The sequence below is a fragment of the Leuciscus leuciscus genome (assembly GCF_965113295.1).
Source record: "Leuciscus leuciscus genome assembly, chromosome: 5".
Classification (NCBI taxonomy): domain Eukaryota; kingdom Metazoa; phylum Chordata; class Actinopteri; order Cypriniformes; family Leuciscidae; genus Leuciscus; species Leuciscus leuciscus.
Window position 1 is genome coordinate 2,876,767 of NC_138729.1, and position 27,143 is coordinate 2,903,909.

The 27,143-nt window shown below is 37.8% G+C and overlaps 1 protein-coding gene across 2 annotated transcripts in view; it reads left to right on the top strand.

Moving 5' to 3' along the window:
- The window catches only part of astn2 (astrotactin 2), a 481,074-nt gene that overhangs the window by 285,554 nt on the left and 168,377 nt on the right, over positions 1 to 27,143 (top strand). For both annotated transcript variants that reach the window (XM_082170500.1, XM_082170501.1), the window contains one exon: positions 26,435 to 26,585. In XM_082170500.1, the coding sequence (XP_082026626.1) occupies positions 26,435 to 26,585 (151 nt within the window). The remainder of the gene's footprint in view (positions 1 to 26,434; positions 26,586 to 27,143) is intronic.

A 27,143-nucleotide genomic window follows, 5' to 3' on the forward strand; every position in this document is an offset into this window, starting at 1 on the left:
CTGTTTAAATACCAACCAGCCATGTTAGCGAATGTGAGAATCTTGGCATTTAAAACCCAGATGGTGATCGATTGTGTGCTGTTTGTGTGCTGTCTGGAGGAAAGAAGTTTGATGGAAAATATCATGGGATGAAGGGCAGAACTTTAACATGTTTGATCTAGTAGGAATATTTTGCAGTGCAGAATTTACATAGAGTTTCCCTTGATGGGAAATTGTATTAATTGTAATGCATTCATACTATTAATGGTATCTGATTAGATGCAAAGACATTCGTCACTATTAATATGCATCATAGTTATTATGATTAGTAGCTTGAACAAATCCCTAAGCCTAAGTATTTAACTTTGCCATGTGACTTGTCCCACACCATTTCTGTTACAGACTGAGTCCTTAAATCATGCTACTCGCAAGTCTTAAAATGTGTGCCTTTCAGATAATAAAATGGCCATCAAAACCTAATAAAGCTGAGCCATATGCACCATTCAATGAATGTGAACAGATTTTAGAGTAAATTGGTTTTGGTGACCTACAGCAGAGATCTTTGTAATGTAAAAGAAAAAAGAAAAATAATTCTTTCCTCATTTCAGCCCTTTGGGATAATAATACTTTCAGATCAATACCCATCTACAATAGGCCCATGATGACAAAGCACTAAAGTCTTGTATCACCACAAGCCTCATCTATTGGAATCTCTATTGTCACTATGCTATCCCTGAAAGTCTGCTGCAGGTTTTAGGTGGCTCATAGATTTTTACTGCAGTGTTTATAGAAGCTGATCCCACATGATTTAGCCGCTGCTTTTGAGGGACTCAAGCTGTCTAAGGTCATGTTTTCACCAGACATCTACAAGCACACATGCCATTAGCGTTGCGGTGAGTCCGGTTCTTCAATGGACTCCACAGGTCCACTTTAGGCTTCCCTGAAGAGCTTCTCTATCCCAAACACTTCATAAATCCCCCAATCAATCCCTCTCCAGGCGTCTCCAGCTGTGCTCAAAGCCCATTGTACTGTCAATATGAAACTGTCGATAAGTCGAGAGTGCGAACGACAGAACCGGCGCTTTGATGAATGGTGCATTCGATGCAAGCAAACTGAACATTACCACAAGCTAATGTCCTCCATTCATCCTGTCATACTTCATAGGCTGTGCCAAATATACAGCCGCTTTCAGGATTTTTGACTTTTTGAGGAGATATGCGTAGGTCATTTCCATGGCTTTATTTTGTCTTAAGGCAACCCGAATTGTCTTTGGCACCCTACAATTTCCCGTGTGAAAAATAATAATGCATGAATGAATGATGAATGCACACTTGTAATGTACTTCAAATCTTATTAGTGTACTAGTGAGTCTTGTAAAGTCTCTGAAGCCAAAATTTGGACCCTGATTTCATATCCCCTATAATATGTGCCATACCTTCCATTGGGGAAAAATGAAGTGTGATGAACCTGCCTTGTGTAGAGTTGCCTCATTTGTCATGCATGTTAAGTATCTCAATTAAAAGCGCCAGGCTTCGCTCGAGTTCCCTCACAGACTGGAATTTGTGATGAAGCGCAACATATTTATGAATTACAGCCAGAGCCTCATTCATCAACTTCAGAGCAACCCTGGACAATTATAAGTTGGATAATCATGGCCAAACACAATGTTGCCGTCCAACAGAGGTGATTAATTTCTGTGTAGGAAAGACAGAGATTATTGATGACCACAGTATTGTCACTGTGCAACTTAATGCTGCATGTGTAGTTTGGTAGCGGGATTGTGTCTCTGCATTGGCACTAAAACAATACAGCTAAATAAGCCAGCATGGTAGGAGTTGTACTGATTAGTCCATTTGTTTTGCCAGTATTTGTTGCTTACGGTCTATGTAATCACATAACTTCAATAGTCATCCCATTGAGACAAAACAATGGGACCAAAATGCATGTGCATGCATTTTAGTGTGAGACTTAAGCCTTGTATGTGAATCCAGGGGTAAGTGTATTTTTAGTATACTTCTTTTAAACAAAAAATTTGAGAGTATTCTTTCAGACTACTTTGTACTTATCAGAGATTTTCCAGTAGCTGTTTCACTCAGATATGCATCACAATAGGGACGAAAAAAATATCGTAACTTTCGTTTCATGCCGACTTTAAAGAGGTCCTCACCTTGTGAAGCTTCTTGAATCAATTGGTTCAATTGATTCAAAGTGTTGAAAGCTTTGCTTCTTGTGTCATTGGTTGCCCATCAGTGCATTTGTGTGGTTTAGGTCAACGTTTAGGTGGTTTGCTGCTATAATGTTGTAATGGCATCTGTCAAGCTTGTAATAAAACATACAGAAGAAACCAGTTAAAACCATTAACCTCTGCATTTGTGTCCTTCAAGATTTGCCCTGAATCCATTGGATGGAATGTTTCTTTAACCTAGTCATTTCTGATGTACACAAATGTGTTCCCATGCAGTAAAACAGAACTGAGACGAATGTGAAATGCAATTTCAATCTATTACTGTAGTAAAATCATTCTTCTGAGCTCTCTGAACAGCTGTGTATTGTTTTGTTGCTTACTGTACAGTTTTTACTTGTTTCCAACTCCCTTGTTGTTCTTTTTTTTTTTTTAAAGCAAGCCATCTGCGAGAGGGAAAGCGTTTGCGTGTGCTATAACCCGTCATTTTCCCCTCCGCCCCCCTGCACGTCTCTCTGGGTCTTTGTCCTCCCCGTCTGGGACTCATTTCCCCGTGTTGTCTCGTTTGGCAGACAGGGCTGATGTTCAGCGCTGCGTATGAAGCTTTAGCAGATGCAGGAGAAGCCCAGACCTGCCAAAGTCAAGCAGAAAAGTTTTCATTCTGTTGGAAAGGTGGTGATTTGCACAAATACACGGCAGTGTTATCATGGTGAAGTTACGAAGGTGTGCAACAAAAAGTTCACTGAGGTTCTCAATAGAGTTCTTGGGTTTATTTTATGCCAGATATGTTCTATAGCACTTCCAAAAAAATCTAAAGAGCCTTAATAAAGATGCTTTTGTACAATGGAAAGGTTCCATGGATGTTAAAGGTTATTCCTGGAACCATCAATGCAAATAAAGAACCTTTATTTTTAAGAGTGAAGGAGAAAAGTTAAATTATACTTCATGACACGTTCATGTTTAATGGGTTATTTATGTTTTTCTCCCATAGTGTTCAATTATGTTTACGAGTTGTTTAAGTGATAACATTTAATTACAATAAAAAATGAATTGAAACAAAATGAATGAATTAAAACAAAAATCAACAAAATGATCCCATCCTACATGTGAAGCGCCTGATGGAACCCTTTAAGGTTTCATACAGAACCTTTTCTTCTTAGAGTGTAAAAACCATCAGTGCAATGGCATACTATTATTGCTTTTAATATAAATCAATGTTCAATTTAAATAGTCTTAATATAGGCTACTGTATCTCAATCTAACCACGTCAGGCTCTATTCTTCACTAGAAACAGAAACCGCAATAAATCCCAACACAACAGAACATTAAACACTAACAGATCTCTCCCTATATTCACAAAAATATTCTTAACTTCAACATTTGCTCTCCTTATACAGTACGTATCAAAGCTTGCTGGGAACATCAGATTTCCCTTTATTTGTTTGCTGTTAATTGTGTCCAGCTTACAAAATGTCTTACCTTTCTGTTGAAGATGAAGAATTTTAGATAATCATTAGGTATATTATTAGCTAATAGGCCTAATAATTGCAGTTCTTGAAACACATCAATGTAATTTCCCCATTATCATATATTTTGATTGGAATTTAACTACAATATTAAGAATATCTTAAAAATATAATGTCAAATGTATTGTTTACATGTCAATTGTAGACTAAAATAACTGTTATGATTCATTTATTTTGGTATATTCAACTCAAACAATAACTTAAGTGATATTTAGAGGCTTTATTAAGGTATTATAGTTCATTATTATTGTGATATTTACAAAAGAGTGTGAGCTTTAGTAGATGATGTGCTTGAGAATCTCAGGTTAGCCGTTATGCATTAGGGACGCACATCTACACGTGTACATTAAGAAGACAGATAATTGGGGGACTATCTTGCACCCAGCGCAATTTACTTTGTACAGCGACGCATGTATCATTCCTATTTTGCACCCGACGCACAGCGGACTTTTCCCTCCACAGACGCACGTCGGTAAATTAGGGAATGAACTTGCGCTCCCGGGGGCGGTTCAGTGAAAAGAGGAGGCGTGTTCCGGCGCAAACGTTCCCTGGTGCTATTTTGCAGTTTCAGAAAACAATTCCGCCACAGACCAGAGAAAACCTAGTCTAAAGTCAGTGGCGCGTTATTCAGATGCTATGTTAAGGGCGCATGCTTGGCCATAATGTAGCGTGTGCACAACGCACATACACTTTACTTCTCTCATCTACACAGACACAGCAGTTCACATTTTTGCAAACCATACATAATTACAAGGAAAAATATTACCACATGAGGGAAATCATTGTGGTGTCCATGAAGATGTGAAAAAATAGGCATAAATCTAGCTTACACATTTACCTAAATTATCATACGCCTGTTTAACCGAAGCTAATTTGGGTGTGTTTCTCCATCCCCATACAATGTTACTTCTCTGTGTTTTACGGCCCTGATGAGAACGTCGGTCTCCTCGGCTGTGAACCGCTCCTGGCGCGCGCCTGGCAAATCCGCCGTTATAATAGCAATCCCTTAAAGGGAATGTGAGATGACGCTCTGATTGGTTTATTTCACGTTACGCCCAAACCACACCTATGAGTAATGTAGCTACTTCAGACCAACCCATTTTAGATTTGCGTCGAGCGCAAGAGTCATTTATCCCGCCGGTATAATAGCATCAGCGCCCGAGACCCGCCCACAAAGTTACTTGTGTTTCGTGTTTGACACTTGCGTTTCAGATCGTTAAAATAGGGCCCATGATCTTGAATTGCATTGTTAAAGAGGGTGGATTGTATTAAACGTGCTACTCTGATGGTTATAGTGGTGCAGCTTTAAGAGGATGAATGTAAAGATGCAGCTTCTCATGAGGGTTATCCGCCGACCCTCTTTGAGAAGTTACGTCTCTGAAGGCTTCCGCTTCAATGCAACTTTATGTTTATGTGCTACTAAAAAGGCTGTAAGGATATGGAGTTGCTGCTATTATATAATGGTATATGTAATGCCTTTGTTTAACAGAGGCCACTATTGCTATCTGAAATCGAGTACAACCTTCGAGACTTTCATTACATCTAGGTCTTGAGATAGGGTCAATGTTTCACTTCCACAGTGTGTGAAAATGTCAAAGCCCCCCAGAAGGCAAAAGATGTGTGTGATTTAGAGAGCCAAGAGAGACAAGGTTTTCCTCCATTCAGAGAAGCTTTTATTTTTCTTTCTGCGAACCTCTCAAATCTGGTGTGTCATTGCAGAAAAGCATGCTGGATAATTGCCACACAGCAAAGATCTCACCGAATTGGTCAATTTGCACATGTGCGAAATGTGAGTAATGTTAGTTGCGTTCAGAAAAAAACAGAAAATAATCACTCGAGCTTTCTGAGTCCCATTAGCACTGTAGCTTTTGGAAACTGACATGAAAGGAAGGAAACTGAATGTCTCTTGTGAATTGTTGTGAACTGAATGTCAGTCTTTCAGCCGTTGCACTGAAAGACCAATTACAAGGACAGGTTTGTTTTGCAATATATAAATCATCTCTCACAGAAAGTTATACAACCAAGACATCATAGTTTTTTATTCGGTTGTCTCAAACTATTTCTTGAAGGCACAACCGAAAAACCGAAAAAGTACAAAAGCAAAGTTTCTGGTTTATTTCACTAAACCTGCAAAAATATATTTCACCCCAAAAGAAGAAAAAGAAAACATTGTAGAACCAATTATTTGTATTTATTTATATAAAAAAAAAAAAGTTACACTATTTATTACTGTCAATATATATTGATAAATACAAGTCAAATGTGTATTTAAAGTATTTATACGTTGTGGCTATTTATTTATTGCATTGCTATTTTGATAACATGCATTAAAAAATAAGAAAATGTTCCTAATGGATAACTTTTTTAATGGACTACCACAACTACTTGTGCAATCTAATTATTACTTCTCAGGTTTTTTTCTATGTCAATATTACCAATCTCGATTTTTAGATTTGCCTACAAATATACATTTTCCATGTGGATTTGATAAATGAGCGAACAAACCTTTTCTGCCACTAGACTACATGAGACCACTGCTCTCCTTCTCATTAACAGTGTATCACAGTGATTTAACACATGCATGCTGAGTTTCTTAAATAAATGTGAAGAGAAAAGAAAAGTATGAAACTATTGTATTGAATAAATGCATTTTAGATTCATTTAAAAGCATTAAAAAAAAAATTATTAATCGGAAACATAAATATGCAGACATTTTTACCAATGAATTTTGATTTACATTTCAACACAAAACAACTAGTTAAAATGCTAGTTTCCAGTTAAGCATGTTTATTATTTTAAATCGGCCATATAGAATTTATAAATAATTATACTTCTTTTTTTTGGGGGGGGGGGGGGGGGGGGGGGTAGGGGGGTTATTGAGTGTGAGGTTTATTTTATTTTTCCCATGATAGTATATAGTATAAAAATATACACCCTCTATCATTCAATGTTTTCCTCTAAATAAATACAAAGTGAAAAAAAGTAAATACAATCCCAATCCTTATGCGTTCACAGAAAATGCTGTTGATTTCTGTGAAACAGTGTGTTATTGCAGTTTGGTGAAGTGTTGACCCTGACCCCCGAACAGACTGAACATCTCTCATGATCTCTGAGCAGATCTCAGCTACACACCTCCTGCTCACACACACACACACACACACACACACACACGGCAGAGGACGCTTCACGATCTCAGCTACACACCTCCTGCTCACACACACACACACACACACACACACACACACACACACACACACGGCAGAGGACGCTTCACGATTAGTGTTTCACGCTGGCCAGAGATGCTTATTGAGCGCTTTTCTTTTCTTTTTTTAGTCATTAGTCTTCCTCTGACAAGGAGAATGAGTCGAACCGTCAGTGGCGTTTCGGCTTCTCAGCTGATATCACACTCACCACATATGACTCTTAATGAAGGACCTGGATTCCAGATATATACTTTTATCTCTGTGTGTAATGCTGTATGAGAGATGCAGTTTCACTACATTCAAAATCCTGTCTTAGATAGAATTCATTACACAGATTGAGTTGTTTTAAGGTGAGATATTCAGTGGTTTCTTGAACTAATACATTTGTGAAAAGATAGATATCCATCCATCCATCCTATATTTGAAGACTGTTAATTTTCTCATATACCAAAATTATACCAAAAAAGTAATTAGTTAATCTCTCCCAGTTGTATGAATATTTAACATTATGAAAACTTGCATGAATCCAATATGCTTTGCTGCATGTGAATCAGCCAACATGAATAGAAAATATGTAATGCATATGTAATGAATACAGCAAATATGTAAATATAATATGAATATGTAATGAATACTAAATATATGTAAATATTTTCTGAGAAAAGCCACCAAATGAAGGTAAGACACTGCATTATATTGCATTATACCTTAGATTCATGTATTGTTTTCTGTACACATGAGCGCTACGCTGTGTCATGCTAGTTTTCCCATTCATATAATTCTGCTTGTTGGAATGTGAAAACCATATTTTAAAGCTCATGTAATTCACTCTGCTTGTATGTAGTTATGAATACTAGTTGACAGAACATTTAGACACATTGTCCCTCATCATTCTGTCCTTGTTATGATTCATATAAAGCACAATGTATTTCCCCTTTTTCGTCACATTATTTGAACAACCAAGCAAAGTGATTTGAGCATTTTGACTGATGAATTTCAAGTGGTTCTCGATATTTCCCGTGAATGTATTTTTGCAGCACACACAGATCGCTGGCCATATCCACTCACTCTTCTCGTCGCTATGAAAGCAAAGCGAGGCTCATTATAGACACACATCAAATAAAGTCTCACGCTGTTGAGCTGTCGGCGCCCTTCTGCTTTAATCCATCTATTACAGAAGCTCCAGTGGATTCGTAAATCGCTTTTGTCCCAGACTCATAAAACAACAACCAGTTTTGAGCAGTGGGGGTCAAAGGTCACACTCTCATATTGATTTAGCTGAAGTAGAGGTATAAATTCAATGAAAAAACGCGCCAGCGTCCCACAACGCTCTTACTCATCGTGTTTTCCCAGCAGAAACGCTAATGAGGGATTCTGTCTGCCAGTCTACGGGAGATTTAGAGAGTCTGTCTGTTCATACACATTCTGGTGCTTTATTATATATATATATTTTTTTTTTAAATCTCAGAATGCCATGTTAAAAACCACTCAGAGGTGTTTCTTTATATAGTAGCCTATTACTTGAGTGTGTTGTGTGCGGCATCTGGGAGTTTTGCAAACAGCTTGTACAGTAAATTGGTGAGATTGCAACTTTAGAGTTGGATATTTCCCATTCCTCAGCACGACTGGCACAGCTGCGGATGAAACGCAGTTTTCCTCGGAGAGACGCTGTCCTAGACAATCTGTGGCACCATCTGAGACGCTAAACACTGCATTGTTTGACTACAAACACACTGCAGAGGTAGAGCCCTGTTTCGCTGTGCAGTGCAGGCGCTTCTCTTCTCCTCTACCAGAGGATTGTTAATGTTGAATGCCTGCATAATTAGTTTCAATTTGGTGAGCTCAGTTTACAATATATGAGTTATCGTAAGTTTAAAGTTTAAACATCAGCTGTAAATATATTCAGAATATAAAAGTTGATTTTGTAACTTTGTAATATTGCTGACAATGCTTTTCCGCTGTGATTTCTGGAGGCCTCGCTCTTTGCATCATAACTCAATAATTCAAATAAATGTGTTTGTTTGCTTTTTATATATATATATTTTTTTTTGATTGATTGATTGTTTGCTTGTTTGCTTGTTTGTTTGTTTGTTTTTGTTTGATTGTTTATTTGCTTGCTTGCTTGTTTGTTTGATTGTTTGCTTGTTTGTTATTTTGTTTGTTTGTTTGTTTGTTTGTTTGTTTGTGTTTGATTGATTGCTTGTTTGTTTGCTTGTTTGTTTGTTTGTTTCTTCATCGTTCGTTCGTAAGAAATAGTGTAACTTGACATTTATTTTGTTTTAAATGGCGTCCTCTTAATTTTATTTTGAACATTAGAAGTGGTGCGCTTTGGTTGGAGGATTGATTGGTTTGATAGTTGGTCAGTTAGATGGTTCGTTAAAATGTTATTTTATATTATTTATTATAGTTTTTAATATTTTTAATACGCTTTTTATATTTTCAGTTTTCATTTTAGATTTAGTTTATTATGTGCTTGTGTTGTATTTTTATTTTTATTTTATATACTGTATATATATATATATATATATATATATATATATATATATATATATATATATATATATATATATCATAGACTGTAAAAAAATATGGACGTAGTGTCCGTGACGTCACCCGTAGGTTTCTGAAGAGCATTTTTGAAGCCTAAAGTGGGCGGAGCCGGCCGTCGCCATCTTGGCCTCGCGTCACTCCCGGATAACAGAAAATGGGCAAAGAGGCGGGGCGGCTGGGGAGGTAATGCTATGCTATATGCTACTGACAGTACCAAGTCTGCGACTGCACAGGGCCTCGCGCTAAAGTGACAGTTGATGATGTAAAACCAATTAAAAGTTCCTGTTTTTGCCCTTTGAAATATTATAATAGTTAAAAGACATGGCAACAAGTGAGACTGTGTATCATGATTCTGTACTATTCTGCTATTTGAAAATGTATATGCAGTAACTTAATATTACTCTGAGAGAGTGTGTGTGACAGTGATTTATGTGCATACATGTCAGTCACTCTTTTTTTATAGTGTATGGTCCATCAGCGCGGCATCGCTCGTCAAATTCGTAGAGAGCTTATTCAGTCCATTTTAAATTCTGATTTTGGCCACCTCTCAAATGGGTTAAACCATAGATATATTAACGTTACCTATGAAGTTCAAGTAAATGCGCTGGAAATCCGCGCTCATGTAAGGATGTGCATTTATTGCATGGACGGAGAAAGCGCCGACACCTGCAGTATTTCATCTGACGGTACATAAGCATATTATAATCTATCTGTTCCGTGAGAGCAGAACGAACGAGCCTTTATTGACGTTTTTAAATCTGAAAACTCCAAAAAGCAACGAAATTGTCAGACATCCATTAGTGCATGTTCATTGAGGAAAACAACTGAAATACAGCGCTGGTTGTACTCTCGAACGATACTCGACGACAATGACGGAATCCGAAGTAATGGGTGTATTAAATTGTATGAAATAATCCCGAAAAAAAGCACAAACACTGCAGAGATGGCAAGTTCAGCAGCTAAAATTTGCTGAGGTGAAGTGACGGCTAGTAACAGCAGACAAACGGCTAGCATTGACATCAGCGGGAATCCACCTGTCACTCTAGTGGACACACCCTTAATTATGCAGAACTTTAAATATTAATCAACTAAACGGATGAGTTATAAAAAAATTCACCCCCCTCACAGTTGTTATGAAGGGCAAAATTAGCTGTATAGACCAAAGCCACATACAGACACCAGGCTGTAAACACGTTTTTTTCTGCTGTAAAATTTGGTATTTTAACATGGGGGAGATACTGATTTGACTCACTTTTGACACCAGCCTCAAGCGGCCAGTCAACGAATTGCAGTTTAACTCATTTCCGTGTTGGTTTCAAGAGAGAGACGGGGAGGTTGCCGCTTGATACTGTATATATACACTCACCTAAAGGATTATTAGGAACACCATACTAATACTGTGTTTGACCCCCTTTCACCTTCAGAACTGCCTTAATTCTACGTGGCATTGATTCAACAAGGTGCTGAAAGCATTCTTTAGAAATGTTGGCCCATATTGATAGGATAGCATCTTGCAGTTGATGGAGATTTGTGGGATGCACATCCAGGGCACGAAGCTCCCGTTCCACCACATCCCAAAGATGCTCTATTGGGTTGATATCTGGTGACTGTGGGGGGTCATTTTAGTACAGTGAACTCATTGTCATGTTCAAGAAACCAATTTGAAATTATTCGAGCTTTGTGACATGGTGCATTATCCTGCTGGAAGTAGCCATCAGAGGATGGATACATGGTGGTCATAAAGGGATGGACATGGTCAGAAACAATGCTCAGGTAGGCCGTTGGCCAATTGGCACTAAGGGGCCTAAAGTGTGCCAAGAAAACATCCCCCACACCATTACACCACCAACACCAGCCTGCACAGTGGTAACAAGGCATGATGGATCCATGTTCTCATTCTGTTTACGCCAAATTCTGACTCTACCATCTGAATGTCTCAACAGAAATCGAGACTCATCAGACCAGGCAACATTTTTCCAGTCTTCAACTGTCCAATTTTGGTGAGCTCGTGCAAATTGTATTCTCTTTTTCCTATTTGTAGTGGAGATGAGTGGTACCCGGTGGGGTCTTCTGCTGTTGTAGCCCATCCGCCTCAAGGTTGTGCGTGTTGTGGCTTCACAAATGCTTTGCTGCATACCTCGGTTGTAACGAGTGGTTATTTCAGTCAAAGTTGCTCTTCTATCAGCTTGAATCAGTCGGCCCATTCTCCTCTGACCTCTAGCATCAACAAGGCATTTTCGCCCACAGGACTGCCGCATACTGGATGTTTTTTTCCCTTTTCACACCATTCTTTGTAAACCCTAGAAATGGTTGTGCGTGAAAATCCCAGTAACTGAGCAGATTGTAAAATACTCAGACCGGCCCGTCTGGCACCAACAACCATGCCACGCTCAAAATTGCTTAAATCACCTTTCTTTCCCATTCTGACATTCAGTTTGGAGTTCAGGAGATTGTCTTGACCAGGACCACACCCCTAAATGCATTGAAGCAACTGCCATGTGATTGGTTGATTAGATAATTGCATTAATGAGAAATTGAACAGGTGTTCCTGATAATCCTTTAGGTGAGTGTATATATATATATATATATATATATATATATATATATATATATATATATATATATAATTATATTTAGCTCTAATATATAAAAGGCAATTTGAGGCAACATTTCTAAGCCATTTAAGTTTAAGTTTTTCCATCTAGTACTTATATTTAGTTTTTATTTCAGATTTATTGCAATAGTAGTTGGTTTGCTTGTTGACTAGTTTTAGTTCAGTAAGTTGGTTGCTTGGTCACTTGCTGACTTGTGTATAATTGAATTTAAAGTGTCAGATGATGAATCTACACTGGGATTCTGGGAAACCCGGTTTCTCCTATTCATTATATTTGGAATGTATCCGAGGAAAGTCCTCGACCAGAAGAACAGAAGAACCGGAGCAGACTGAGAGAGCTGCGTATCACGACACTCACAGTTTAGTGGAGGAACATCAGTACTTCCTCATTAAGGTAGAAATGTAGATTACATCTGAACAGTGATTGAATAGAACGAGCCATAAAGGAGAAGGAAGTGACAGAGTGAAACAGAAGAGCAGAGCATGTGAGGTCTGGGATAGAGAGTTACACGCTGCTTAAATTTACAGAGGATTTTCATTTCATTTTAAAGTGCAGTCCATGAAAGGCATCGGAATACGGTACACAGAAGGTTTTTTCTTTTTTTTTCTTCATGCAGTCTGTGTTAAAATACAGAACAAACAAAACTGAAAAATTTAATTAAAATTAAAATTAAAAAAAAAATTTAAAATATATATATTTCCAAACTTTAACTGGATCATTTTCTTTGGCTGAAAGCAAACAAGTTTCACTAGAATTAAACCACTTCAGTGATATTATATGAATATTTTATATACATTCTACCAACAGTGTGTGTATATATATATATATATATATATATATATATATATATATATATATATATATATATATATATATCATTATAGACACTTTACTTTCTGCTGTGTGATATTAAAGTCTACAATAAAGATAAGGTAACCTTTCAGATTTCAATTAAGTAATAATATTAGGAGACATAAATGAAAGAGTTATTTTTGTTCTGTTTGCTCAGAATCGAGTCTATGTGAGATTCTGTAGTTCATTTTGAGAGATTGCTCTCATTTTAAACTCCTAGAGCATAATGAGGTTTTAATTAGATCCTCAAAACCTCTTCATGTGCAAATTTACAGACGGAATCTCATGATTTTTCCACTTTTTTTTTTTTTTTTTGCATTCACAGTCAAACAGGAGGTAATCTGACCAGATTCCCCTCCACTCTCATATTCTAGAAATGTAAATACAACACTGATACAATACTCTTTTTCTCCCTTTCTAATAAAGGTTTCAAAAGGTGTTTGTATTTGTCTCAGCAGTGACGTCATTAAAGGACCATTCTTGGCTCCTCAAAGAACCGTTCATGAACCTTTCATTTGTTGAAAGAACCTTTTTGTTTTTATTCTTGAGTGTGAAGATCGTTTCTAATAATATGAAGATTTTTTTTTTTTTTTTTTTTTTTTTTACTGTAAAGAACCTTTTTGCAGTGAAAAGTTTCCATGGATGTTAAAGGTTCTTCATGGAACCATTGATGCATGTGTGACTTAAACCCCCTTAAATGCATGTGTGGATCAGAATCATTAGATTATTTATAAAACTACTTACTTTTTTCAAGGAAAAATAACATGAGAATTTTTCATAAATATACCAAATTGTATTAGGTTGAGCTTCTTAGCATGCTGAACTAAGCTCATTTTTACCTTCGTATATATGAGCCATTTCAGCGTTTTGTTGTGTTTTCGGGGCCCTCATATTTCTTCTTGCAGCTTCATATGTTGTTTCTAGTAAATAGCATGGTGCATCAAATCACATGTTGAATGTAATCAAGGAAACATCTGCTCCTGAAAAGTGATTTGAACAGCACCTTGATTGCACAAATGCTTCCTCTACAATAGTAGCCATGCAGCAATTTTACCATCTGGAAGTCTGTAGTGTGGAAGAAGTTCTAGCGAACTCTCATAGGTGAACAGGTCTAGCATATTTTAATTCCTTTGACACGTTTAAGTTGAATATCCCTTCAACTATGCTCTCATATGAGAGGCTACCTCAACAATGCCAGAAGCCATTAAAATGTTTGTCTTTAATTAAATTTAAAAGGGAATGGATTACTGGCACTGATATTGCAGACCTTTCCATCAGTGAATGTGTCAAACTGGGGCCACATCATGTCTGCATTCCCATTAGCCCAGCCTGTGACCCTCATCAACCCCATTCACCAACGCCCTCTGGAAATGCCACTCTCATACAGAATAAATTACCGGCAAATCTGCTCCATAAAAATGTTATCGTAATAACAGTTGAAAAGCTCTCGTCCCCTGCACAACCTGAGTGTATCACGAAACAGAACTGAGGAAACAAGTTTGTGTCTGTCACAAACTCAGATGTCAGACTTATAATGATCTGACTTACTGGGAGAAGTCCTTACGTACCAAACTATCTAAAAGGATGCTTTTGGAGGGCACTGAAGTGTTTATAATCTAATTAAATACAAATAACTTGAAAAATGAGTTTAAAAAGACAATTATATTTGAGCCCCTCACTTTTCAGGGCTCCCAAAGCTCTAACAGTGGAAACCTTAATCTGCTGCATTATTATACAATATTATCTAATCCTAATTCTGTAAGCACCAAGTCAAATGTGTATGTGCACGCACAAAGAAAAAAAGCTGGTTTGAAGTAAGAGGGGGACTCTAGATTCACTGAGAGGAGTATTCGTCACTATAATGGTCTCTTCTTCTGCACGAGTGTGAGAATGATTGTTAACACTAACGTGAAAAGAGGCAAATACTGCAATATAAGTCTAATGCTATTCCCCTGTTTAAAAAAAACAACAAACAAAGACAAAACAAACAATATGTCCATCCATCCATCAATCAATTAACCAGTCAATCCATCCATCAATCAATCAGTTCATCCATCCATCAATCAATCAATCAACCAGTCAATCCATCAACCAGTCAATCCGACCATCTATAAATCCATCTATCCATCAATCAATCAACCAACCAGTCAATCCATCCATCTATAAATCCATCCATCAATCAATCAGTCCATCCATCCATCAATCAATCAACCAGTCAATCCATCAACCAGTCAATCCGACCATCTATAAATCCATCCATCCATCCATCCATCAATCAATCAATCAAACAACCAGTCAATCCATCCATCTATAAATCCATTCCTCAATCAATCAGTTCATCCATCCATCAATCAATCAACCAGTCAATCCGACCATCTATAAATTCATCCAACAATCAATCAATCAACCAGTCAATCCATCCATCTATAAATCCATTCCTCAATCAATCAGTTCATCCATCCATCAATCCATCCAGCCATCCATCCATCCATCATAATGTGAAAAGAGGCAAATACTGCAATATAAGTCTAATGCTCTTCTCCGGTTTTTTTCTTTAAAAAAAAGACAAAACAAACAATCAATCAATCAATCAGTCCATCCATCCATCAATCAATTAACCAGTCAATCCATCCATCAGTCAATCAGTTCCTCCATCCATCAATCAATCAACCAGTCACTCAATCCATCCATCCATTAGTCCATCCATCCATCCATCAGAAATTTTCCTTTGCCCCAGTTTGGATTGGCTCTCTCATTAGGGCTTTCTCTGTAAAGCCGCCGTGGGACCATTTGTATTGTGAAAAGCACTATGCAAATAAACATGAATGGAATGAATCATTTGCAATTCTTTCCTGAATAAATCGATGATCCTGGAGAGACTGTTTTGGCTATTTAGGATTGATTATTCTACTCGGGGAGAGTTTCGGGATCCGGGATGGGTAAATTATACACCACTAGTGTTGACTGTTGTGCAATATTCATTTTTACTTGGCACTACAAAGGCTATGATTCATTTACAGACCTTGAGCAAATGCTGAATCAACAACACTTGCATTTCCCTGAAGCCGTCTATCCATTGCTTACAAACAAACGTCACACTGTAGACCAGAAGCCATTCATTTCCAAAGGCGAGTCCTGAAAAGTCATAGGTGTGAGTCTGGTGAATGCAGTTATCACTCCCGTAATTATCTAAACTGAATGTGAATGCAACCATATTAAAGACCCACTCCGATGAAAATCATGTTTTTCTAGGTGTTAACATGTTCTTGTGGCATTTTTCTTATGCTAGAGGACATATCTTGAGAAAAATAAGCTCAAAGTTGTATTTCTGAGTATTTCTGCATTCAAATGGCTGTGAATCAGTAGCAGACGCTAAAATGCCGGCTAAAATAGACTGGAGTTGTGACGTAGTAACTCCACTGGGCGGGGCCCGCCCGGTCGGTCAGGTTCTGAGGAGTAGAGAAGACGATGGCGGATCAATACCTATGTGCGGTAGCGGGTTGCAATGCTAAGAGGAGAGATATTGGTATTAGCTTTCATGCTTTACCAAAACATGTTGCTGTGAGAGATGAATGGATTACGTTCCAGGGTTCCAGACTGCGACCATTTTTTGAGAATGTGCGAGTTAAAATTTTATGTGGTCGCATTTGTGCGAGTGCATGGTCATGTACTACTCAGTTAAATTCACGCATGAATTTTCCTGCATTGAACTTGTTTTAGCGCCCGCCAAAGTGATTTTTTGTCCCGCCAAAGTCTTATTTGATCGGTGAGTAATGTAGATGAACTGCCGCGCTTGTGACAGGACATGTTTATACCTGAAAGAACGAGCAGAGAGAGAGACCCGGACGCGCGCGCGCGCACTCTCTGTCTTCGGAGCCAGGCGAAAATGTAAACAAGACCTCACCGTCTCCAAACTAAGCGCTGTCTTGCTCTCTCTCCCTCGCACATATTAATCAAAATAAATCGACACGGCGGTAAAAGGTCGGAAGACCAAAGTTTCGTGTGGAGCATTCGGAGATTTTTTTTCTTTTTCTGAATTGCCGCTGGGTGTGAATTGTGCTTAAAAAGTTGCCTTATCTTCTCTGAAAAGCGTTCCGGACATTCAGCTGACATAAAACAACACTTTAATTAAACGAAAAAAAACTATCCAGTGATGAAATGTTTTCTGTGTTGACAGAAAGAAAGAAAGACAGAAAGAGGCTGTTGCTGCCTATGTGTCTCGCTTCAGCCAACGGCTCCGCCCACAACGCAGAGGCGAATTGCTAATGAGCTACTGCCGCTCTGCTGAAGCGAAGTCCCAGAAAACGGCACAGGTTTTGTGATTTTGGCTAAAAACGGCATAATCATCATTTAAAGACCACTGAGAATGTTTAAAAATAAATCAAAATATGATCGGAGTGGGACTTTAAGGACTCAAATGCAGGACTGACCACCGTATTCTGTTGCTGTGTGGCAGCTGTCTTTGTTTAAGGGGTTTCCAGATAACGTGAAGAGTGAATGTGCATTTTCATTCATCACGTCTCCTTCACTCGTTCCCCTGTTCTTCTCATCTGTGTTGGGCTTGTTTGCATCAGTGTGTGCATGTGTCTTTGACGCAGCAATACATGCAGTGTTGTATTTTTTAAGTGCAATTTAAATAGGCCTACTGTGTTTATTCATTATCGTGAGATATACTGTATTGTATGTCTAATAGCAATATGTAATAATGTGATTTAAGGACCACATCCACCAAAAAAATAAATATGTCTAATAGATGTCACTGACATTTGAAATATGTCTAGATGTCACTGACTTCATGCATTTGTGACATTCTCACTGCTTGCGAATCAGTGACATTCTCACTGCTTGCTCTAGAGTGCTATGATGGTTTATGTTATCGAGGTTCAGGTAGGTGAAACACTACCTGAGTGTATGCGACCCTTGACCTTTGTTATTCTCAGCCGCCCACCTTTCAGAGGAGGGGCTGCAGCTTTGCCCTCGCCAGCATCCATCAATAATTCAGGCTTCACATTAATTACACAATCGCTCTGCAGGGTTCTGCTCTCCACATGTGGTACAGGCTTACAGTCATCCATCACCCCTTTCAACCCACTCACATAAAGCTCACATTTCTCCTGAAGTCCAGACAACGGGAAAAAGCAATTCTTTCATTTCTGCAGGTCTCCTGGCAGGTGTTTGTTTGTGCGAGCATGCATTAGAATGCAATCTGAACTGTCGCGATGTTGACGTGCTCGCCAGCTGTCATAGAGGAATTCAGTTAAGACATCACAGGAACGGGGCGGGTGAGAATGATTAAAATTGTCAATAGCGTGCACAGTTATGAAATGCCACGGCAATATCAGCCTCCAATGCATCACAAGACAAATGACTTTCATCTAGAGCCACTGCGGCCCCTGATTGAATCAGCAACATTTCAAAGGAATTATCCCGTTAATAATATTTCACCTGTTTCATATCCACTCCTATAAGGGCGGCAATCCAAAAATTGTTCATCAACTTTAGATCACACTGAAAACTGTAATTATGAATTAGCTCCCAGCAGCATAACTGCCTCACATATGAAATATCTCTTCTGTGTCTGTATCAACAGTAACAATATCTATCTATCCATCCATCCATCCATCCATCCATCCATCCATCCATCCATCCATCCATCCATCCATCCATCCATCCATCCATCCATCCATCCATCCATCCATTTGTCTGTCCATCCATCCATCCATCCATCCATCCATCCATCCATCCATCCATCTAGCAACAAACCACATTTACCCTCTAAATTTTCAATACTGTATGTTTTCAAACATCCGTTTTTATTTCCCATCACTCCGAGTGATTCTGCTTATAGATTATCATTACTGCAATACATTATTTCAATGATTATTTTATTTTATTTCTATTTTTTTAAATGCATTACAGTAATACAAAATGAAAAAATGGTTATGTCCTTAATTGGTACAAAATTATTTTTCACTAATATTATTAGGGGGATTGGATGTTGTCATTACAAGTTACTCAAATTCAATCAAAAATAGGAAAAACTGCTCACTCCCATTTATCCACAAAAATCCCAAATATTTTTTATTAGTTAATATGTGCAAATGAACGTGCTCTGTACAGAGAGGACATAGACACGTTTCAGTTCCAGTGAACTTCTTCGGTCTTATGTTTACTATAACACAAGCAATATTTTTGCTTTACTAAAAACCAAAACATGTTATCAACACAAATCAGTTAATCTAGACAGCAATCCACATGATCCAAACGAATCAGCTCAGTCACCATCATCTAAAGAGCGAAACAAGTTCAGTAATAGTAAACTAGATCAATTAAAATTAAAGCTGCAAGCAGCATTTATCGGGGTTCAAGTGTTTAAGGTCTTTAAGCACATAAGCATTAAAATACATTAAGTTTTATTTAGCAAGCATGTAACCACTGACATCATAGATGGAAAAGACCATTTACAGCCGATACAGGCAATTTACCATAGGAAATATATGGTTTTCAAAGCTTTTTAACAGTTACAGAACCACTTATGGTCCGATCTCCATAAAAGTTAGCATGCTTGTTTACAATCATATGTCGCATGTGCTCACCCATTTTCGTAAAGTTTTGAGTTTTCGTTTAGGAGTTATAGGCTTTTGAGTATATGTTTTGCCACACCCATTGTCTAAATGACCCTGTTATAGCTATCCAAAGGGTAAAGTTCAACATGTGTTTGATAATTATTGATCTAGAGAGTCCAGAGAATTGTACTGCACTGGTTTGGTTCCGATCGGGCTAAAGACCTAGGACTAGTACACAAAAGTAGGTTTCACGAGTTCACACTTACATCAAATTTAAGGAGCACGCCGACTTTTTGGGACTTTAACATATTCACCGTATCCCCCAGAGTTAGATAAGTCCATACATACCCTTCTCATCTCCGTGCATGCCGTAACTCTGTCTGACGCACCCATCGCTAGCCTAGCTTAGCACAAAGACTGGCGGTAAACGGCTCCAGCTAGCATACTGCGAGCAAATCACTCCGCCCAAGTAGCAGTACTTCGCCTTCTGGGAATATAGTTCCCAGTATGTATACGGTTAGAAGATGGCTGTGTCTCATGTGACCTTGTTATTTGTACACGCTGTGACTATACACATCACAGCATGTAAATAGGAAAATGTTGGCGTTATTTTGTCACTTATTGGGAGCAGTATGCTAGCTGGAGCCGTTTACCTCCAGTCTTTGTGCTAAGCTAGGCTAGCGGTGGGTGCGTCAGACAGAGTTACGGCACGCACGGAGATGAGAAGGGTATGTATGGATTTATCTAACTCTGGGGGATACGGTGAATAAGTTAAAGTCCCAAAAAGTCGGCGTGTTCCTTTAAACAGAGTAAAGATTATGGTATTTGGTGAGCTGTCCGGGGGGAGGGATCCGAGATGGGAATTGTTTGCCCGAACCCAGAGTATTCCCCCCGCTTGTTGCGAAGAGTAGTCAGGACTAGAAGTGAGGAGAGGGAATGGTGGAGGGATGCTGTATGTATACCTCTTAATTCGTTGATTGGGTTGATTAACTGAATGTGCTCCACAGGTGTTTAATTAGCTTTGATTATCTGAACGTGCTCCTCCCAAACTTTGTTAATAAAACATCATGTAGTGAATGATGGGTGAATAGTATTTGGTCAGGAGTCACTGTTCAGTACATCATAGATACCATGACATGATGAATGATCTACTAAATTAAACAGCATGGTTTTATGAGATTCGCCCTTCATGTGAAATATTATAGTTATCATGTGTGGATCTGTGTTTAACACAGGATCATATTGGAATCAGCTGTAACCGCTTGTTAAGGCTGGTGTCCAGGCGCAGCTGTAATGCTGTGTGTGTGTGTGTGTGTGTGTGTGTGTCTGCAGAGCTTGTTAGGGTGACATGTAATGCGAGAAGGCAGGCTGTGGGCAATGCCAGTGCCCTTGCCATGGGAAATCATGCTCAGTCTTGTTAGGGGAAGTTTGGAGGCTTCGTCCTGTGAGGACTGCTAATAATCCCGCTTGTGGACGTCCACCTGCTCTACAGAGACAGCCAGAGACACGCTCATTATTAGCGCATATGTTCCACTGTGGGACGCCGTTGCATGTGCATGCCGTCAGCGTTTTCACAGATTCGCGTTTTTGAAGTTTACACAGAGATGATAATGTTTTTTCTTTAAAAAAAATAAATGCTTGCACCGTGGAACCAATTTCAAGGTTTGCGTTCTCGAGCCACCAGGCACTGTTGTTGTGCGGATGAGCGGCCGGAGTGCGTTAAAGCAACACTAAAGATGATTTTTTACCTTAAAATAATGTTTCCAAAATCGTTTCAGTGGTTCATCAAGTCGTAACAGGGTGAAAGGCACTTCAGCATTCGCTTTGCGGGCCTATATCTGCTATAAGTTTGCCAGATCGGGTCGCGTTTCTGTAGTTCAAATGAAACTACAATATTGACTTGCTTTATGGCAAGCGTTACTATAGTCATTATTTTGTTTTTCTTTGTTTCTGATGGCCCCATACATCATACTTTCATAAAATCATGCATCATACTCTACCTTGTCTGTGGACATCGTTCATTCCAAAGCCGGTGCTAGATAAACAGCGAGAGTGTGTGTGACGGTAGACTAAACTATTTACGACAGCGGTAATGGACAATTCCGCTTCCAACCTGTAGGGGGACCGAAGAGGAGAAGTGCTTTAGTGTTGCTTTAAGGGTTTTCTGTTAGAATGGTGTCGTGTAATCGGCAAGTTAATAACTAATGATCTTTGCAACGGAAGTGAATCAATCAAAACTAACATTAGCTGGATGATAACTTTATTCTAGAGCTGCTGTAAAGCCAATAAGGGTGCTTTCACACCTACTTCATTTAGTTCGGTTGAATCGCACTAGAGTTTGCTTTCCCCATTGGTGCGGTTCGTTTGGGAAGGTGTGAATGCGGCAATCGCACTCGGGTGCACACCAACAGTGGACCAAACAAGCATTTCAAACGAACTCTGGAGCGGTTCATTTGTGGTGAGAACGTGATCCGACCTCGAACAGAACCAACTGCCAAAGAACTGCGCATTTTTGGACTAAACCAGTTGCCGTAGTCAGCTGTGCTGTGATTATGGGATGAGGAGAAATGTTTGTTGACAGTTTGCACTTTAAGCATGGCAGCTCGCAGACAAACTTGGAGTTGTGAGGAGGTGCGGAGCCTGATAGAAGTTATAAACATTATTTTCGAACCACATCCTCGCTTCATTCTCAAATATTATTGTTTGTCTAAAGTGGTGTAGACAAACTATATAATAAAATATGACCAGGGATACATTCAGCGCACGCAGTCGTCTCTCCATAGTAAACAGTGGCGTGTTGTCTGCCGGATTTTCCACCTCTTTGTTTACTTCCGGAAGTTCTGTTGGAATTTTCCCGCACGTTAATTCTGACCAATCGAAGTGCAGTTATGGAAGTGCGTTCAAGACACATCTGGCCAACGAGTGATGTGGATGTTGTCACGTGACTGCATTTTGGTTCGTTTTATCAACTCATAAACTGATCCGGACCAGAGCGATCAGTGTGGTGTGAAAAGGAACCAAAACGCCTGAAAAATGGTCCAGACCAAATGAACCGAACTGCAGATGTGAAAGCACCCTAAATCTCTGTTACTTTAATTTCCTATTATCACTGTAAAGCTGCTTTGAAACAATCTATATAGTTTAAAGCTCTGTATAAATGAAGGAGACTTGACTTGACTGTGGGCAGATGAAGCCGCACGTGAACAGACACATGCATGTGTGAAACTTCAAAAGCATTACTTCATCAAACTACAGTAAAATCATTTGTCCATGAATCTCATGAAAACTCTAAAGACCCGAATATGTAATAATGATTGGTGAAACATTCATGCATTTAAGGGTTTATGCATGACATGACATTAAATCATGCATAACATGAACTAACAATGAACAATATTTGATTACACTTTAATTTAAGGTGACGTAGTTACACTCAGATAAGTACTGAAAAATATAAATTTACTATAGAGTTACGGTTAGGGTTAGGGTTTGGTTTAGTGTAATTTACTTGTAATTATGAATTAATACTATAGTAAATGCATGTAGTAACGTGTAACTACGTCAACTTAAGGTGTTACCCAATATTTTCTTATAGCATTTAAAATGTGTTAATATCAGATAATAAAAATGTTTGTTAGTTCAGTGTGTATTAAGTATTGTTAACTATTATTGTTAACTAGTGAAATCATATTGCAAAGTGTTACCCTTATTATTCGTAATAATGATTCTAGTTAGATAATGCAATACACTATTTTTCACAGATTTTTTTAATTAGCATAAAAAAAAATATATACATATATATAAAAATCACAGTTGTAAATACAACAGATTATTGGAATATGCTTTACAATAAAATACCATTTCAGTCTTTCTACTTTAAAATTTCACATTTAATTAAAAAATGTGTTACTTGCCATTTTTATGTAATTACTATAATAATGAATTATTATTTCATAGAAACATTTAATTTTCTTCTACACTTTTTTCAGTGCAGTTGCTGTATGACAATTCCAAAAGCTTTCTGTTTGTTTCTCTTATTTAGAGATATTTAGATATCTCTTGCAAGCTTCTATTTACTGTTTCTCTCTTTTCGAAAGCCAGACTTTTACTGTTTAATGTTCCGATTTGCATCTTTTTGTGGTTTAGAAACAGCCACTTGTACAGAATATGAAGAATCCACCTGACGGACATGTAAAACATTCAGCCACAGTTTTGTTTTTGCGTTTTGTTTCTCCTCTGAGACTAATTTGTCTCTATTCATGCTGTTTTTGTGTGAGCAGAGAATCAGCAGATGTAGTGGACGGCACTAGAAGCATATCTTTTATCGTTCACAAGCCGCTGTCATTCAACATGTGTCTGATCAGCAGACATTTATATGTTACATGACCTCAGGTTAACCTCCAATTAATTTCTTTGCTGCTTATGTTGTCGTGCCTTTGTCTAAGTTCACAGAAAATACTGTCATTAATAAGAAACATGAGACTTTAGCTTGAGGTGCTATTGAAATAAAGAGCACTCACCAGGAATGTGAATCTCAGCATGCATTGAATCGAAAAGCATTCAGTCGGCTCTGTTACTTGCAAGGTTTTGAATGAGACTAATTCAAGGACACAGTATGAGTCACATTGCTGAATCTCTACTAACAACTGAAACACAGTCTTTGTTCAGCAGTTGGTTGGCAAATTGATTTAATTGTGTTTTTTTTCTTTTCTTTTTTCTTTTTTTTCTGAGGTCCATAGATCCATTGATCCATTGTTGTCCAAGATGAATTTCCCAGAGATGGGGCAATAAATTCTATTCTATTCTATTCTATTCTATTCTATTCTATTCTATTCTATTCTATTCTATTCTATTCTATTCTATTCTATTCTATTCTATTCCATTGTTGTCCAAGATGAATTTCCCAGAGATGGGACAATAAAATATATTCTATTCTATTCTATTATATTATATTATATTATATTATATTATATTATATTATATTATATTATATTATATTATATTATATTATATTATATTATATTATATTATATTATATTATATTATATTATATTATATTATATTATATTATATTATTAGTATTCTAGTGTTCTGGGTGGCTGCTGACCCAAGTCATAAACCAAGGAGCCATATAACTCATGTAATATATTAATTGATTAAATCTGTACAAACAATTCATACAAAAAATCTGTGCTGCTCAAGAATAAATTGAGCCTTTAATTACAGCAAATGCTTGACAACTGACAACTGCGTCTATAAAAGCATATAAAATGGTGTAATAATATTTAATATTTTCCTCACAATAAGTAAGCCTAATCATTTCATTAAAGTAAATTAGTTGCAAGAATGTTATACTTAGATTTGTGATTAAAATAGTTATTTTTACTAAATATTTTCAGTTGAATTGTTTAAAAACAACCGAAGCCAATTAATATCGCATTACTGAGATTTGCAGCTCGCATTATGCTTTGCATGTGACTAGAAGAGAATGTTTTTACATAATTGCAGAAGGTTATGCTTTATTCCGATAGACATTCTACTTACATTTTAATTTAATACTGTGAAGCTGCTTTGATACAATCTGTGTTGTGAAAAGCGCTATACAAATAAACTTGACTTGACTTGACTTGACTTGACTTGACTTACCATATAACAAATAAGTCACCTAACTCTCATTAATTTGCAACTACATGTTAACTAACTCTCATTAGAGTATTAGTAGAGTGTTAGGGTTTGGGTTGAATAAGTTGACATAGTTGCAAAATTACTATATATATATATATATATCTATACACACACTAGTGTTATCAGACATTAAACAGACAGTCTACTAATACTCTAATGAGAGTTAGTTGACATGTAGTTGAACAATACATTACTCATAGTTAGTATACAATGTCTGAAGTGGACTATCAAATAAAAGTGTAACCTTACATAATATACGTTAAGCCAGAAGTCAAGTCAAGTCAGCTTTATTTATACAGATATACAGAAAATAATGCAACAAAGTTTGTTTCGGCTGTACAAAGGCACAACAAAGTGAATCAAAATGCCGGCATCTGTGTAGTTCTGCTTTGTGTTGAGTTGTATGATCAATTTCTTCTACTTTACAGAGTTTGTAAACTGACAGTTGGATTTATTTATTGTTTGTTATAATGTGTGATTGTCACAGTCACAAAACTGTAGATCACTGCAGAAGTTTGACAGATGTCATGGCAACAACAAAGCACACACTCTCTCTGTGACCTTGTGCTTTCATCTCCATCCTCACTGAAAAATAAAGATGGATAGGAACAAATTGCATGTCTGTGTCAGTCACAAAACAGACAGGTTTCGAGTGTGTCCGGCTCTCAGACTAAACACTGTTGTGCAGATTCTGGCCGTCAGCTGAAGCTTTGAAAGTTTGTCCTCATGTTGAAGTCACTTATTTTTTCACTGCATATTTTACATACGTATTTATTTATAGGTTCGTACTGCAAATGTTCACATCCTACTTTTTTTTATGTCTGAGAATACACTCATTACAGTAGAAATATATTGTAATATTGTGCAATTCTATTTTTTTGTCACATGATCCTTCAGAAATCATTCTAATATGATGATTTGCTGCTCAAGAAACATTTACAATGTTACAAAAGATTATTTTCAACAACAACAAAAAAGAAAAACAATCTTCTTTTGAACATTCTATTAATCAAATAATTGTGAGGAGAAGAAATGCAACACAATGTCCACAAAAATATGAAGCAACTGAATTCAACATTGATCATAATGTTTCTCGAGCATCAAATCCTCATATCAGAATGATTTCTGAAGGATCATGTGACACTGAAGACTGGAGTAATGATGCTGAAAATTCAGTCTACATGTGCAATCTGTTCTTAGATTGATATTGTACTTAAAGATGATAAACTTTACATGAAATGAAATGTCGTGTTGGTCTCCTGTGTTTGCCCTGTAGGGAGGAGGGCATCATGTCCACATATTTCGAGACGGTGGACGATCTGCTTGCCTCGTTCGGTCCAGTGAGGGATTGTTCCAAAGACAACGGAGGATGCCGGAAAAACTTCAAATGTGTTTCAGACAGAAGGATGGACTCTACTGGCTGCATGGTGAGTTGCCATGGTGACCACAGATCATCCACTGTAACATCGGCGTAATAATCGGTCAAGGGTGTGTGTCCCGTACAACGACATAACTCGCTGCTTCACTATAGGGCTATTCTGTTCTGTAACCTGTCTGCACTAGGGCTGTCACTTTTGTGAAAAAAATCCTGTTCGATTTTGACATATAAGTGTTCATTGAATCGATTGTAAAATTGATTTTCCATGTCTAAGACATTTCCATTTTAAACGGCAAATATAGGCAAATCCACGGACAACTAACAGGCATTAGGACGAACGTAAAGAGGGCGCTTGAGACACGCACAAGTCAGCAATATTCCTGATGAATTATTGGTGTGAAGTTTCATGCACATTGACTACGTTTACATGCAGCCAATATCCGGGTTATGGTCGGGTTAGAGTCACTATTTGGGTTTCTGAAACATTCGGAATAACGCGTTTACATGCGTGAGCAGAGAGAGTTACTCCTGTATACATGGAATTTACAATATCCCGATGTAAACGGCGACGCACGGTTAGCGTCTGGACGTACGGACTTCCTTAAGA